Source organism: Hippocampus bargibanti, linkage group LG12 (assembly GCF_051943395.1).
Source record: "Hippocampus bargibanti isolate YZ-2025 linkage group LG12, ASM5194339v1, whole genome shotgun sequence".
NCBI lineage: Eukaryota > Metazoa > Chordata > Actinopteri > Syngnathiformes > Syngnathidae > Hippocampus > Hippocampus bargibanti.
Genome location: NC_142745.1, coordinates 5,300,820 through 5,315,565, shown reverse-complemented (window position 1 = coordinate 5,315,565; position 14,746 = coordinate 5,300,820). Strand labels below are relative to the sequence as shown.

Here is a 14,746-nt window from a genome sequence, read left to right as displayed (position 1 = left end):
AACGTTTTATAGCATCTAAAATACCCAAAACACGCAGTATGATATTTTTAGTCAAATGCAAAACACCAATAAAAATGACTTAAAGTGTCCAAAATCTGCAAAAAAATTGAGCTGCGAATTGGGCATTTTCAAAAAGTCCCGCCCCCTTTCGTGACGTCACGCCAAGACGTCTTGCATTGCTGGAGAATCAAAACAATGGCTTCAGATTCGGAGAATATGCTTTCTTGTTACACATCCAGTTATGAATATGATTCAAATAGTCCTGATGAGCAAAACATACATGTTTGCAACCGATTAAAGAATCTATTTGGCCCATTTTGAGGCAAACGGGCGGGGGGTAATGTCTCACCCAAGAATAGGCAGAAAAATGGCGACCAGTTCCCGTGAGGAATGAATCAGCTCGGTTCCACAGGCTGATACTATCTTTCCATGGAGTTTGCCTCCCTCTGCTGGCGGCTTTTGGGTGTAAGACATGGTTTTAAAAAAAACAGTACAGCAAAATACATAGACGTGATGGAAAGACGCTACAATGCGTCTTTTTTTTACGGTGAGGAGGCGATCCTTTTTTGACGTCACGTACGGACTCGTCACCAACTCAAAAACAAGACTTCCTGAATGTTCAGCGCGAGTCTTAAAACGTAAAATATAGCTACATGCGGTGGAATCGTATTAAAATACGCCCAGTAAAAGTCATTTGAAGCCATTTTACAAATTATGGACACGTCGGTTGTCCTTTAATTATTATCTGTTGGCTTTAAAAGTTAGTTGCAGAGTCGAACTCAAGTAGATAATTGGTGAAAACACATTTGTGGTTAATGTTTGGTAGAAAAATGTAAAAATAATCGCAATATTGGCCCAAAATAAGTATTCAGCCCAACAACATATTGTGTGCATACACGTTCGCTTGTTAAATTCTCCACACGTGTGAGGTCGGAAAGGATATACATGATCTCAACGGGATCCATCGTCACTGGTGGAGTATTGCTACAGTCGCACGTGTTGTCCACGACAACCATGAAGAGATTGCTGCTGGGGATCTGCTGTATGACAAAGGATCTGCAGACCCGAGACATGCATAATATCACATACAGCATATGGCAGTGGATCATTTCAGTCTTTATGATTACGATCAAGAAACGAGTGCAGTACCTGACACAGCCGTCACATTCCATGTTTCCGGTGGTCTCTTTAATGGTGCGCTCTGAGACAAAGGCAGGGTATTCTGTGTCGCATGGCACCATCGTGGTCTTACCCCGAGATCTCTGAGCTGTCATAGAGCACAAAGAATTGATTGTTAGAGAAACACACACAATCGTTCGCAATATAGAATCCATCCATCAATTCCAGGAACCATGCACAGTATGTCAATTGTAATTAACGTACATTCATATGAAAAAAATGCAATGGTTGTTTATAGTTAAAACGGAGTTCAATATTGTGTTGACACTGCAACAGGTTTTTATATTAAACAATGGAGGTTGAAACACACTTGGTGGAGCAACACAGAAAAACAGAAAATAAAGCAATATAAAATGGCATATATTTTTTTAGCGCCTCTGATAACCAATTCATATTTCCGAAGCTTCTTCTGGAATTGTTATTGTCTCCATGTAGTGCATATGTGGATGGCTGTATTTGTCTAGCCCAAATTGGTCAAGAAGTGGACCAAGAGGAGCAGCACAATGGCAATTAAAGTGAAGGGGGAAAAAAAAACATTTGTTCTGATATTTTGCCCCTCTTCCCATGAGCCGATTATAGGAATCAAAGTGGGGATACCTAATTGTGGCCAATATTTAGACAATCAATTCGCTATTGGTACCTTTGACGGAAAGATCGACATTCCACCAGCTGTACAGGTTAAATTCCAGTAGAAAACTGGAAAAAAAAGAGAAAGACGAGCACACCTTGAGTATTTCATATGTTGCGCATATGTGAGAATATTTAGTTCTGACCATGTATGTTGGATTATGAATGATGCAGGTGATCAGCGACTGTGGTTTTCACACCTGCACATTTCAATAAGATCCGCTTCACGAGGGTTTACAAATAGACACATTTTTTTGGGGACTTTTTTCAACTTCTGTATGTATATTTAAAGGACAACCGACGTCTCCGGACAAGTTGTGCCCATAATTTGTAAAATGGCTTCAAATGACTTCTACTGAGCGTATTTAACAAAGATTCCACCGCATATAGCTACAGTAAAGTCTCGTTATATCGATATCGGATATATCGATAGTCCCGGTTATATCGATACTATTTCTATGCACGCACGGAGAAAATTATATGCGCGCAGGGTCGGATATATCGATAGTCCCGGTTATATCGATGTTTTTTCGGACTCCCTTGAATATCGATATAACGAGACTTTACTGTATATATTACGTTTTAAGGAATTTATCAGCCTGTGAAAACGGAGGTGGCCACAGGAGGTCGCCATTTTGTGCCTTTTTTTTGGGTGAGAGATTTCTCCCCAATGTTGCCTCAAAATGGCATGGAATAAATTCTTTAATCGATTGCAAACATGTATGCTTTCCTCTTCAGAACTATTTGAATCATATTCATAACTGGATGTGTAACAACAAAGTATATTATCCGAATCTGAAGCCATTGTTTTGATTCACGAGCAATGCAAGACGTTTTAGCGTGACGTCACGAACTGAGGGCGGGCCTTTCTGAAAATGCCCAATTCGCAGCTCAATTTTTTTGCAGATTTTGGACACTTTAAGTCATTTTTATTGGTGTTTTGCATTTGACTAAAATATCATACTGCGTGTTATGGGTATTTTAGATGCTATAAAACGTTTTTCTGATGTCAGTTAAAAAACAAAAAAGTGACGTTGGTTGTCCTTTTAGGGAGAATATATGTGAACATTCAAATAAGTATGAAAATGATTCGTTTGTATCTCAAATAGATTTCTTCCGATTGTGCAGGCGTGGCCACTGAGCGTATTGCGCCAGCTCTTCATTTCAAGGCAACCTCAGGTCAATCTCACAACTTGATATCGTGCCCGAGCTCAGTGTTTCTTGCTGTGAATTCTTCGCTAAAGGAGCTTTTGAGGACGCATGCTACGTTTCATCCTTACATGACAAATTCAGTCAGGAGCCACTTGACAACACTGAAAGGCTGCAAGATAGAAACATCACGATCAAGCCTTCGCTTTGAACTCCTTTATCGGGACTTGTTTCATTTTTGATATCCCGCTTACGTCAGACAAAGTGTGAGCACTGTCACTGCTCCCGGCGTACTCTCTGCAGACAGCCTGGTAGTCGTAGAGGGTGATCCTGCAAGCATAAAAGCCAAGAGGTTACAGTGGAACAGTGACGTGAATTTTTACGTCATAGCATCAAACGTACGACGTGAGATTTATGCTAGTTCAGGCGCGAGACCTTTTGAAGGAGCCCATTTGGAGGAGTTTGTTCATGACGGCACCTTCCACTTCGCCGAAGAAGCGCCCTGTCTGGAAGACGGGTTTCACAGTCCACAAATAAGCAATTATACAAGTACAGCTCAATCTAGTTGAGTATAAGCAGAAGTGCAAGATCTGGAGTTTACAGCGAACGGTTCATTATATATTTTGCTCAGTTGCGATAGGACCATGTAATGACCAGTGAGCTACCATATTTTCTGCCGTATAAGGCGGACCGGTGTATATGGCGCACCCCCAATGAATGGTGTATTTTCGAACGTTTTCCATATACAGTGAGACCTTAACTTACGAACTTAATTGGTTCCCAGACAGAGTGTGTAAGGCGAAAAGTGTCTATCTCAAAAAACATTTTCCCATAGGAAACCATTAAAATGGGAATAATCCGTTCCCGTGTTTCCATAAAATATACTTTTCAACTAAATAAGCCTTAAAACTACACACAACATACCTTATTCTATGTATAATAAATGTGCTATTGTATTGCAATGAAAGAAATACACTGCATTGTATCATAAAGTCACTTTATTTACATTTGTGATGGTCATTTATGGCTTAATGGAATGGCGTTGGAGGTCGAAGGTTAAAGGGAATTGCTGTTTGGAAAGAGAGGCGCATTACATGAGGACTGTAATTAAAGAAATAAACTGTGCTGTAAAATAAAGTTTTATTTACCTTTTTGATGGTCGTTGATGGCTTATGGAAGGAGTCACCTTCCATAAGGACTGTTGGTAACTTAACATGTGGTGCTGTTCGGTTGTGTGCTTCCACAGAAGATCACTCCGCCAGCCGTGGTGGGTGTGTATTATGAAAATAGTGTTTATTATAAGATTTAATTTTCATAAATTTGACGTCTGTAAGACGAAAACTTTGTAAGTTAAGGTGTTTGTAAATTGAGGTCTCTCTGTATAAGAAGCGCCTTCTATGAATGAAAAACGTTTTCCAAATATAATATATAAATGTATCAAAATGTTCCAAATATAAAGCACACCACAATACAAGGCGCTACAGTAAAGGCTGGGGTTACGCACGACTTTTTCTACAGGGGCAGAGGTAGTCAGTGGGTGCTAACAGTAGTTGCGAGACATGTTGTGGCTCAATATTACCTCACATACTGTATAAGGCGCAGCAGCGTATAAGGCGCAGGGTCATCTTTTGAAGAAAATCAAGGCTTTTGGGTGCGCCTTATGCAGCGGAAAATACAGTACTTTATAAACGGTACCTGAGATTGCTCCTCTGTGACAAGAATGAAGCCGTTGTTGTCAATCAAGTAGCAATTGATGTCCTAGCAAAAGAGACTCTTTCAGCACATCAAGGCAAGGCTTCGTCGAAATCAGATTGAGGTGATTCTTCTTACCTCGCTTTCACAACTTATGCTGCACTTTCCATCCAGGGCTGTACACTGAGCACACAAGAGAGATTTACAGGGGCACATATAATTAGTGCAGTCATTGGCAAACACTCGGCCATCGGTTGTGACCCTGGACTGTAAATTATTGGTTATTTTACAACACATCATGAGTCTTTGTTGAAATGTTCTTCCACTGGATGTCAGAAGAAACGTTTAATTACCGTATTTTCTGGTGTATAAGGCACACTGGAGTATAAGGCGTAACCCCAAAGAATGGTGTATTTTCAAACTTTTTCTACATATAAGGCACACCTTCAATTAATAAACGTTTTTTCTAAATATAATATAGAAATATATAAATGTTTTCCAAATACAAGGCACGCCACATTATAAGGCGCTACAGTTAGAGGCTGGGGTTACGCACTACTTCTTCTACAGGGGGAAATGGAGTCGGAGGCTGCTGACAGTAGATGTGAGACCTGTTGTGGCTCAATATTACTTCACATATAAGGCGCACCTGCATATAAGGTGCAGGATCATCTTTCGAACAAAATAAAAGCTTTTGGAAAATATGGTAGGCCAGTGACTCCAAATGTGTCCAGTATATGAGCAGAGATTGTAATTTGTTTGAGTACCTGTCTACATGCAGTCCAAAACTTCCTTTGAAAGAACTCGAGCTTCATCTGAAGCCCCACAGCTGAATACAAAAATAGCAAAAAATAAACCATTGGATGAAAAAAAAAGATCATGTGATGTCATTTGATGACACGTGAGATGATCATTACCTGCGACAATTGGTGATTTTCTGTCATCGAGGAGCTGAATTGCTGTGCTTGCCAAAACAACACTTTTATTCTCCAAAGCTGGGAAGGAGGTGAAGAGGAGGATACATACATATCACCGGAATATTTTATTTTCTTCACTAGATGGCGCCATTTCACCGGCTGCTTTAAAAAGTTACACGACACAAGTATGAGATCATTGCAAGCAAGGTGAGTTTGGCAATTCTGAAACAATATTGTGACTCAACAAAGCGGTTGTAGGTAAAAAAAAAGGAATCTAATCAAGGTATAAATGTCTGCACAGATGCTTTTAGGTGATATATCTGTATACGTATTTAACTTTGGGCCTGTACCTGAATATGTGTATGCATTTTGGACTGTGTGGGAAAAAAAAGCATTTTACATGAATTGAAGGAATCAAAGTGCCAATAAATTAGAATCTGAGTGTGAATGTTTGTCTACACACATTTGTGAATGTCAGATGTGCTCTTTCATCTTGCACAATCGCACCCACATATTGTCAGAAAATGGTTCGTTGAACAATTTTCTCCCCCTGTTTCAGTCAAGCCTACCCGTGCTGAAGGGTATGGAGTAAACAAATGTCCCCGGCACTTGCTCTGCCGCTCGCTTGTACCACAGAGGAAAGTGATCTGCGTTAAAGACACCCTCCTTGTCCTCGGCTGTCAGGAAATCTCTAAGGATGCACACACAACTGACTGAGACGACGATGAACAGAGGATGACAGTGATCAAATTCCATCAGCGCCTTGCCTCATGCAAACAGTCACAAGTGTCATACCGAGCGGTGACACCCACCGATTGGAGAGCTGATCTGCAGACACAAATAGGTTGGTTCTTGACAGGCCGGTGCGTGTGCCCAGGAAGGCGATTTCGACTCCTTTGTCCGAGTTCCTGGTTATGTGTTTTTTTTTTAGAGGAGACACAGCGTCACATACTCACATTATTAGCTGCCAAGTAGACACAAATTACAAAATGTACAGGGCATTAAATACAAACACACAAATAAAATCAAATTAAAGACATATTGTATGTTTTAATTATGTATCATTGAAGCATGTCAGGTTTGTAAAAAGAGGACACTATCTTTGAAAAGGCCAATTAATGGAAATTGGATGTCATTAAATCCTCCAGGTCTACCGTGAATCCATTCATGCTTTTTAATGGGATTTTGCTGTCAATTGCCCATGCGCAGATCTTAGTGGGGAACAATGCAATACACAGTACATAAAAAGAGCAGCGCGTCTATGATGCAGCTTAACATTATCTGGCGTAAAAAAACTGCTTTATTTCCTGTATATGATATGCGCTTTGTTCCAGCTCCAGCTGTTGTTTTTGCGCTATATAAATCAATATGCATTGTATTGTATTGTATTGTATTGTATTGTATTGTATTGTCTGTCATCCGTATGGCAACATATGTTGCGCTCAAACCTGTATGTATGCCCTCATGGTGCCGTCACAGATGTACAAGTTCACTTTACCGCTATGCCTCAGGCCAAAATACCCCCCCTCCATATGAGCACAGATGCAAAAACCTGTTCACAATCTGGATGTTTTTTTTCCCTTCCTCCATTGTAGCATGTTTGTATATTTCTGACAGAACAAAATAATTCTTACTCTGATTTGTTGAGAGCCAGTCCAGTCCAATAGGCATTGAGCGGAGCAGTAACAACAGCATCAAATAACACTTCCTTGATCAATTCTCGGTCACCTGCGAAAGCAGTTTGGTATAAATGTACGGACAACTACTTTTGGCGGGTTCTAACGAATGACCAGCTGTCAGGGCCTGCAAGACCTTCTCTGATGGCCTAAAAATATCTAAACCACAGACTGATGTTAATTATATTTTGTCCATGAATTCTTATTAAATAATTCCAAACTGTCTTTCAGCTTCTTTTCATTGCTTTTCCTCTGTTGTGCTGTTTCCAAATTTGTGTTTTCATATTTAAGCATTTAACAAATCACATTTCAGCCATCATTTGTTACCAGGGTCAGCTGTAAGACATGTACGACTTCAGAATCAGTTCTGCTGGCACTGGAGCATAAAAATCAATGTCAATTAAACTGTTGCTTTAACTAATCAGAGCTCGAATTGGCAACCCAAAAGAGGTACCTACACCTTCTTGAAGGCGCTGGTCAAATTTCGCAAGTTTTCGCAAACTACGATTGGCTGGTCACTAGCCAATCATGGGATCACTAGCCGCTAGTGATAAGAGCATACAGGCCAGAGCAAGCACACTGTATATGTAGCGAGCTGCATAAACAGATATATTGTGTTGATTTAATAATGGTTTTGTCAACCCATAATGGCTGAACGAGAAGAAATTGATTTGGTTGCAGATATATTGTTAAAGAATTTTTAATTTTCAAGAATAGATTGACAGGTTGGACAGCTCCGAAGCTAGCAAAAATAGCAAATGATATTGCAATTTTATGGAGTTTATCATGAATCCACACGTTCATAGTAAAAATGTGAACAGTTTAATGGCAGTATCTTCAAGTCACAAGTTATTTCCTGGCTAGTTGTGACCTCTAGTGGACGTGTAGTAAATCACACTTTTGACACTCAATTTAGGATTGATTCAGATGTAGCACTACTGAAGGCCTAGGGGTGACATCCACGGCCCGCTATGGCAAAGACTATTTCTTACATTTCAGGTTTTGCCTGCGACCCGTCATGAAGAGCTTGATGGCTTCAATCTGAGTCAGATGACGGTGCTCATGCTGCTCCTCGGTATTGCAGTACGTCCTTCAGTCCGAAAACGGAGACATGTTACATCACGGCCTTCGACATACCTCGTGAACAAAGAGGAATAACCTACATAACGCATGGATGCCCACTTCCCCAAACCACGCATGACATTACCATTCATCCGCCAGGGCGACATCTGGCTGTTCCAGATCACGGAGCCCTGAAAAACAAAAGTCAGTCACGCTCGAGCTGCGTTAGCATTGCTTAACTTAAACAATAAAAATGGTTTGCGTCATGATGGTAGTCATTTTCGCTCTAGAGTTAAACGAGCGTGATGAATTTGTCACGTAAGACATTTCTGCTCCTTTTTACCTTTTTCGACTGAGACGTTTCCTCTGAAGAAAAACTTGCCGTGGCCTCTTGAGAGGGCGACTCCAACACTGCCGACAACACACACACACACACACACACACACACACACACACACACACACACACACACACACACACACACACACACACACACACACACACACACATTCCTGTTTTAATGGTTTTGTGAGGTCTGGATAACTCCAGATAAGGAATGAGGACCACCACCGTTGCTGATAAGTTTCGAGAAGAACTAGTGTTACATTTGAACACTAAATGTCACCTCATTTCCCACTTCAACTTCGTTAAAAACAAAGCAATAAAATGTGGACTTGAAACTGAAATAAAGCAGGATTGAGGTTTCTGAATGGGTACATTCAAAGTCCTCACCCCTGTAGTGAATTTGGTTCAAATATGGTTTTACTTTTTGGTGGTATGAAGTTTTTCCTCTCATTAACAATGCACACTCACACATAACCACACAGTGAGTAAAAAGTATATGTATCCAAGTGAAATGAAAATACACACCAAAAAATCATTTTGGGTGAATTTGTGAGGATCTCTGTGAAACTTTAACAGATGCATATATAGACCCTCTAGAAGAAGCCTTTAGAATGAAAAACTTGTGAGGACCGGCCAAAAGGTCCTCACTTGTCAAAATGTCCCCACTACGTATGGTATAAATTGTTAGTGGTCCTCACAAGACTAGTCATACAAACACACACACACGTAAATTGATCTGAGGCTGTCAACGCTTTGAGATTAGAGCTGAAATGAAGTCACTGATGAGGAAAATGAAACCCCTCCTCCCCACCTGAATGGAGTCCCTTTGATATCTGTGTAGTAATAGTCATTGTGCATCTTCAACACACGCCGCTGGAACGACAGATACAGGTTGAGATTCATTAAGGAAGAGCGTTGATCTGATAAAGGGACCCTGACTCATAATTCATCCGGAGGCTCACCCCTCTATCAACTGTCTTCTTCACCTCCATGGAGAAGGTCCCCGTCCTCCTGTTCACCATGGCGTTGCGTAGCTTCAAGATAAAGCACACATCGTGGCAGACTGAGAAACCTTTCGCATGTAATCCCCTCCACTGTAAATCAAAGGCTGTCGTACAATGTCGTCTTTGTCCTCCCACTCCACCTCGGAGAGATCTACGCTGCTGTAGTTGGGTTTTCTCCTCTTCTGACCCTCCTGATACTGCACAGAGGGACACAATGAACAAAATTAAAAATCTGTTTCTTTTACAATGAGAAAAAATGTTTTCTTTCACATGGATGGAGCTGCAGCCTTGTTGTCAAAAGATGATAATACACACGATCAAATGTCATTTGTGCTTCGCTGGTGAATTGAATACGCTAAGTATGAAACACTGACGCAACCCTTGAGGTGGTTAATTATCGAACACGTCACCTGTGAAATTAACACTGTCAGGTGAATGAAAAATAATGAATGTGACTGATCGGGAATTCATGGCTAAATCACGCGACGTGAATGCGTTAAATGGCGCGTGTCAAATCCCGTGACTGAACGTCATCAGTCAGTAACAAAGAAACAACCAGTCAACGACAACGATCACGGCACAGTTTGGAGCCACATAGAGACACCAAGAAGAGCAGAGACAAACACACGTACACAAACACCAAGTTGCACAGCGAGGAATAGCACTAACACCGGCACATAAAGATCCACAAGCAAAGCCAGAGCTCCGGAGGGCCCGGCGGTCCTCCGGGCGAGTGGCTGTGGTCTCTGCCAGTGAGTGTTAAGTTACCTCTGGAAACCTCGAGTGGCCTTTATCCCTGCATGCATACATCAAAGGAAAAGTTGGGGATTACAGATCATACATGCTCATTCAGCCTCCCGACCACTTTAGACATTTGTCTCGGTGAGCCTTCGAAAACGGAGGCGACGTATATATATAAAAAAAAAAAAGAACAAGGCAGGGTCACATCAGGCAAACTCGTGACACGGTTTTGCAAACGCCCTTACCAAAGGCCTCAGGTCCGGATGGGTTAGGATGTAGCCATTGTTTGTGATAGCAAAGGCATAGCCGTGGATCCCTAACTAAAGACGAGATGACACATAGGATTAATTAATTGTCTTTTGACAAGCATCAGAATCCATATTTGACTGTAGGTGCTTGTACCATATGTTTGGGAATGAGCTTCATCAGCTCCTGCAATGGGATGTCTGTTCCAGCGACCCCCAAGAGAATACCCTGATTCTTCTGCATGAGGGGATCCAACGCACGTGTTGAAACGACGGCGAGTCGAGACAGATGCAAAAATACCCACTCACCGTCTCATTCTTTGTACTGAAGACGGGCATGGCGACTGTCGTCATCAGACTTGGGCCCGCTTTGTCATTTAACTGGGGAAAAAAAAGAACATAAGGAATTTCTGATGAATGATTGGGAAGATTTGGTATGAGGAACTCCCAACATTTGCACGAATCACAGTATTTGCCCTGTGTTTCTCTGTGAAACAAAATGATCAATAAATTAACTCATTCACTGCCAGACGTGCAAAAATGTGTCCAGTCCAGTGCCAGGGTTTTTGTCATTTTCATACAAATTCCAACACGCACATAATATTGAGTTTTAGGACTATATAAACATTCAATGCAGCGTAAGACACATTAGACCAGGGGTGTCAAAGTCATTTTTTGCCGCGGGCCACACTGTAGTTATGGTTTCCTCTCGAGGGCCGTTATGAATTTGGGGAACCCATTAGAATATTTAAATCCCTTCAAATATTACATATAGAGCACACAGAAAATTAATGAATAACTCGTTTTCAAATCTGAAGTCAAGAATAATGACTTTTATTGTGGTTGACATCCAAAAATATGAAATTTTGGCTCCGATTTTAGCAATCATCATGGAATTTAACACGTTTGATTTGCTTTCGCGGGCCAAAAAAAAAAAGATGTGGTGGGCCGGATTTGGCCCGCGGGCCTTGACTTTGGCACCTGTGCATTAGACTCTCTTCTTTCATCAGAAAAAAATAGTTAATTCATAAGTTATATCGATGAGAAGGTTTCTTCAGCCGTCATCTGTACAATTTTGAAGGTTTCAGACGTTTCGCCTCCTATCCAAGAGGCTTCGTCAGCGAACTGTCATAAGTTATATGTGTCTGGAGTTATCTGAGCCTAAAATTGGGGCAGTTGTACAAAAGGCAAATGTTGCCTCCTCTTGGGAGGGAAAAACATTGACGGAGGTCTGCCCAGTGCTTTATCGGTACCAAAGCAAGAAAAAACAAAACCCGGATAAATTTGGGAATGGCAGTGAATGAGTTTGGCATATATGGAAGGAGGTCGATATTGATAAAGGTGAGTCAAAAGTTTAGATTTTGGTAGAGGGCTACGCCGACTGCCATTTAAGTCTTTTTCCCCACCCTCTAAAGTAAACCACTCAAAACTTTACAGAGGTTCCCTAGAGTGCCATCGTCGCTGCAGAGCTAGCAAATAAACAGGCAATACTGGCTATGAGGGGAACCCATAAAATTTCACTGCACGGAGTCAAAGAAAATAGATTTCATTCGATTCCCGGCACAGGCTGTTTAATTGCGGATTTTAAAAGATGTGAAAAGACAAATCACAATGTTTATTTTTTATACAAGAGGAGCTACTTCAAGATGAAGACTGACACAAAAAAAAAAGTCAACTGAATTCTCGACCGGTGAGCATGTGTGTGGTTTGTGCTTATTTGTGCATGCGCATTGGCGTGAAGAAAACGAGCTGTAACGTGTACCAGCTCATGTGACAAAATGAAGAATGATGCCGCTGAAGATTCATCACTACACTCACTGGAAGTGGAAACCAGGATGTTATCCGCAACACACACACACGCTCCCAGGCGACTCTCCTCCAATATCAGTTTTATTATGCGCTTTCACAGATAAAATGCAACGGTCCACACAATGATGAATGGTCTGTCCCTGCCAGTGATAAAGGAGCATAAGCACCGCTTTCGCCATCACTGACCTGTCTGTTTGCGCGTACGGTCGCCATGCTCAAATACAGTACGTGTGAGTACAGTAAGTAAACACTTCTCTTGTACTCAGAATGCTGATGGCAAACGTTGCATGAAATAGCAAAGAGCGGATGCAAAAAGCTGTAAAACTGCATTTTGGTTCACTCATGGGTGTTTCTGCTATAATCCTACATCGTTTTCTTTACACTTCCAATCATGAGTAGAAGTAAATTGTAAAATAAATGATGCATGAATGTTTTATTTGGCTCTATACGATGATAAGAGAGAACTGTATACCGTTATATTTACCTTGTGTGCCTGGGAAAGCTGTTGAGAGAGAAAGAACACAGACAGGGGGTTACACGAATTGATGTTTGTGTGTTTTACACCGACTGTGAACGCAGCTGTGCATTGAGAAGGAAATTCGCACAAGTTAATGAAGCTCACAACGTGGAATCCCTCCAGCGGCATTACAGGTAACCGATGACAAACGCAAGTGCAATTACAGTTCCTGAGTGGCATCCAATCTAAAGTACAGGATGAGTTTAATATGACAACTATAAAAATGAAGAGTCAATCGTTTTTGCCATGTTAATTCCAAACTTGAATTAATTATCATAATGATAAAAAAAATAGGTGTCCCGTTAGACACGTAGTATCTAGTTTATGTAAATAGCGTCACCCACAAAAAATGTAGTAACAATACAAACCTATTGAAACTACCCTGTAACTGCAACCACCTGAATTTGGCTCCATTTAAAATAAGAGTGATCAAAGTTTACCTCAAATTTCTAGCTCATTTTACACAAATGCCGTAATATGCACATATTGTATGTGACCATACAATTGGAATTGATAGCACTAAAAAGGACCTAAAATGTGAATAGATTTTACTTAACTCATTCATTCATTCATTCATTTTCACTTTAATTGCAGGACCCACAGAATATTGAGTTTTAGGAACATATACATTCAATGCAGCGTAAGAAACCTTAGACCACAGGTGTCAAAGTCAAGGCCCGCGGGCCAAATCCGGCCCGCCACATCATTTTTTTCGGCCCGCGAATGCAAATCAAACTTGTTAAATTCCATGATGATTGCTAAAATCTGAGCCAAAATTTCATATTTTTGGATGTCAACCACAATAAAAGTCATTGTTCTTGACTTCAGATTTGAAAACGAGTTATTCATTAATTTGCTGTGTGTCTATATGGAATATTTGAAGGGATTTAAACATTCTAATGGGTTCCCCAAATTCATAACGGCCCTCGAGAGGAAATCATACTTACAATGTGGCCCGTGACAAAAAATGACTTTGACACCCCTGCCTTAGACTCTCTTCTTTCATCAGAAAAAAGGAGTTAATTCCGAAGTTATATGGGTCTGGAGTTATCTGATCTTCAAATGGGGGTGGGTGGACAAAAGGCAAATGCTCCCCCCTCATGGGAGGGAAAAACATTGCTAGAGGTCTGACAAGCGCTTTATCGACACCTCCCGCAGTAAAAACCAAAACCCGAATACATTCGAGAATGGCGCTCTACATCATGCTTTTCAATTCCCAAATAAATTTGGGAATGGCAGTGATTGATTTAATGAAAATCAACAATGCTTAAGTTATTTAAAAAAACACCTACGTTCTAAAATGTAATACACTATTCGAGGTTGCACTGTCTTTATTTTTCTTTCTTACTGTACACCAAGGCAAACAAACAAGAATGTAAGAGGTTTACATACCGCACTGTCCACGTAAGCTTCGGTCCACACAGTGTCATGTTCATGGTCGATGACCTTGGGACGACTCATGACATGCAGATATCTCATCACGTTCTCTTGAACATCTGCTAAAGTGGAAATCTGACTGAAATATCCTGGAATAAAAAAAAAAACACAGAAAAATATCACAATATAATAATAATAATAATAATAATAATCATCAACTCACCACAGGTGGTTTTTAATTTAATGTGTTGCTTACACCTGAAAAGTTAGGTTATTGAAAATGAGGAAGGAGGCAGTTAAGGCCTTTGTCCACCCCATTTTGGAATCATGACAGTTTGAAATGAATTTTTTTCGACAATGACTTTGGTGACCACAGGGTGTCAATGCGTGGGAACCATCAGCGGTG

General features: G+C 40.8%; 2 protein-coding genes across 3 annotated transcripts in view; one reads left to right on the top strand and one right to left on the bottom strand.

Moving 5' to 3' along the window:
- The window catches only part of cacna2d3 (calcium channel, voltage dependent, alpha2/delta subunit 3), a 35,293-nt gene that overhangs the window by 1,046 nt on the left and 19,501 nt on the right, over positions 1 to 14,746 (bottom strand). The window contains exons 14-37 of the mRNA XM_089009292.1: positions 14,356 to 14,489; positions 12,931 to 12,948; positions 10,947 to 11,018; positions 10,795 to 10,875; positions 10,638 to 10,712; positions 9,765 to 9,848; positions 9,610 to 9,681; positions 9,459 to 9,520; positions 8,646 to 8,713; positions 8,448 to 8,493; positions 8,233 to 8,330; positions 7,199 to 7,292; positions 6,377 to 6,472; positions 6,134 to 6,255; positions 5,565 to 5,642; positions 5,415 to 5,476; positions 4,786 to 4,830; positions 4,651 to 4,713; positions 3,391 to 3,461; positions 3,210 to 3,285; positions 3,087 to 3,127; positions 1,820 to 1,875; positions 1,150 to 1,267; positions 944 to 1,056 (exon numbers count right to left, since the gene is read on the bottom strand). Coding sequence (XP_088865418.1) covers positions 944 to 1,056; positions 1,150 to 1,267; positions 1,820 to 1,875; positions 3,087 to 3,127; positions 3,210 to 3,285; positions 3,391 to 3,461; positions 4,651 to 4,713; positions 4,786 to 4,830; positions 5,415 to 5,476; positions 5,565 to 5,642; positions 6,134 to 6,255; positions 6,377 to 6,472; positions 7,199 to 7,292; positions 8,233 to 8,330; positions 8,448 to 8,493; positions 8,646 to 8,713; positions 9,459 to 9,520; positions 9,610 to 9,681; positions 9,765 to 9,848; positions 10,638 to 10,712; positions 10,795 to 10,875; positions 10,947 to 11,018; positions 12,931 to 12,948; positions 14,356 to 14,489 — 1,845 coding nt within the window. The remainder of the gene's footprint in view (positions 1 to 943; positions 1,057 to 1,149; positions 1,268 to 1,819; positions 1,876 to 3,086; positions 3,128 to 3,209; positions 3,286 to 3,390; positions 3,462 to 4,650; positions 4,714 to 4,785; positions 4,831 to 5,414; positions 5,477 to 5,564; positions 5,643 to 6,133; positions 6,256 to 6,376; positions 6,473 to 7,198; positions 7,293 to 8,232; positions 8,331 to 8,447; positions 8,494 to 8,645; positions 8,714 to 9,458; positions 9,521 to 9,609; positions 9,682 to 9,764; positions 9,849 to 10,637; positions 10,713 to 10,794; positions 10,876 to 10,946; positions 11,019 to 12,930; positions 12,949 to 14,355; positions 14,490 to 14,746) is intronic.
- Positions 1 to 14,746, top strand: part of rpusd4 (RNA pseudouridine synthase D4) — a 64,947-nt gene that overhangs the window by 34,649 nt on the left and 15,552 nt on the right. The window contains exon 7 of one of the 2 annotated variants that reach the window (XM_089009286.1): positions 13,625 to 13,808. The exons of the other annotated variant lie outside the window; for it this stretch is intronic. The gene's annotated coding sequence lies outside the window, so the exon portion shown is untranslated. Of the gene's footprint in view, positions 1 to 13,624; positions 13,809 to 14,746 lie in introns of those variants that run through there. 2 annotated transcript variants of the gene reach the window in all.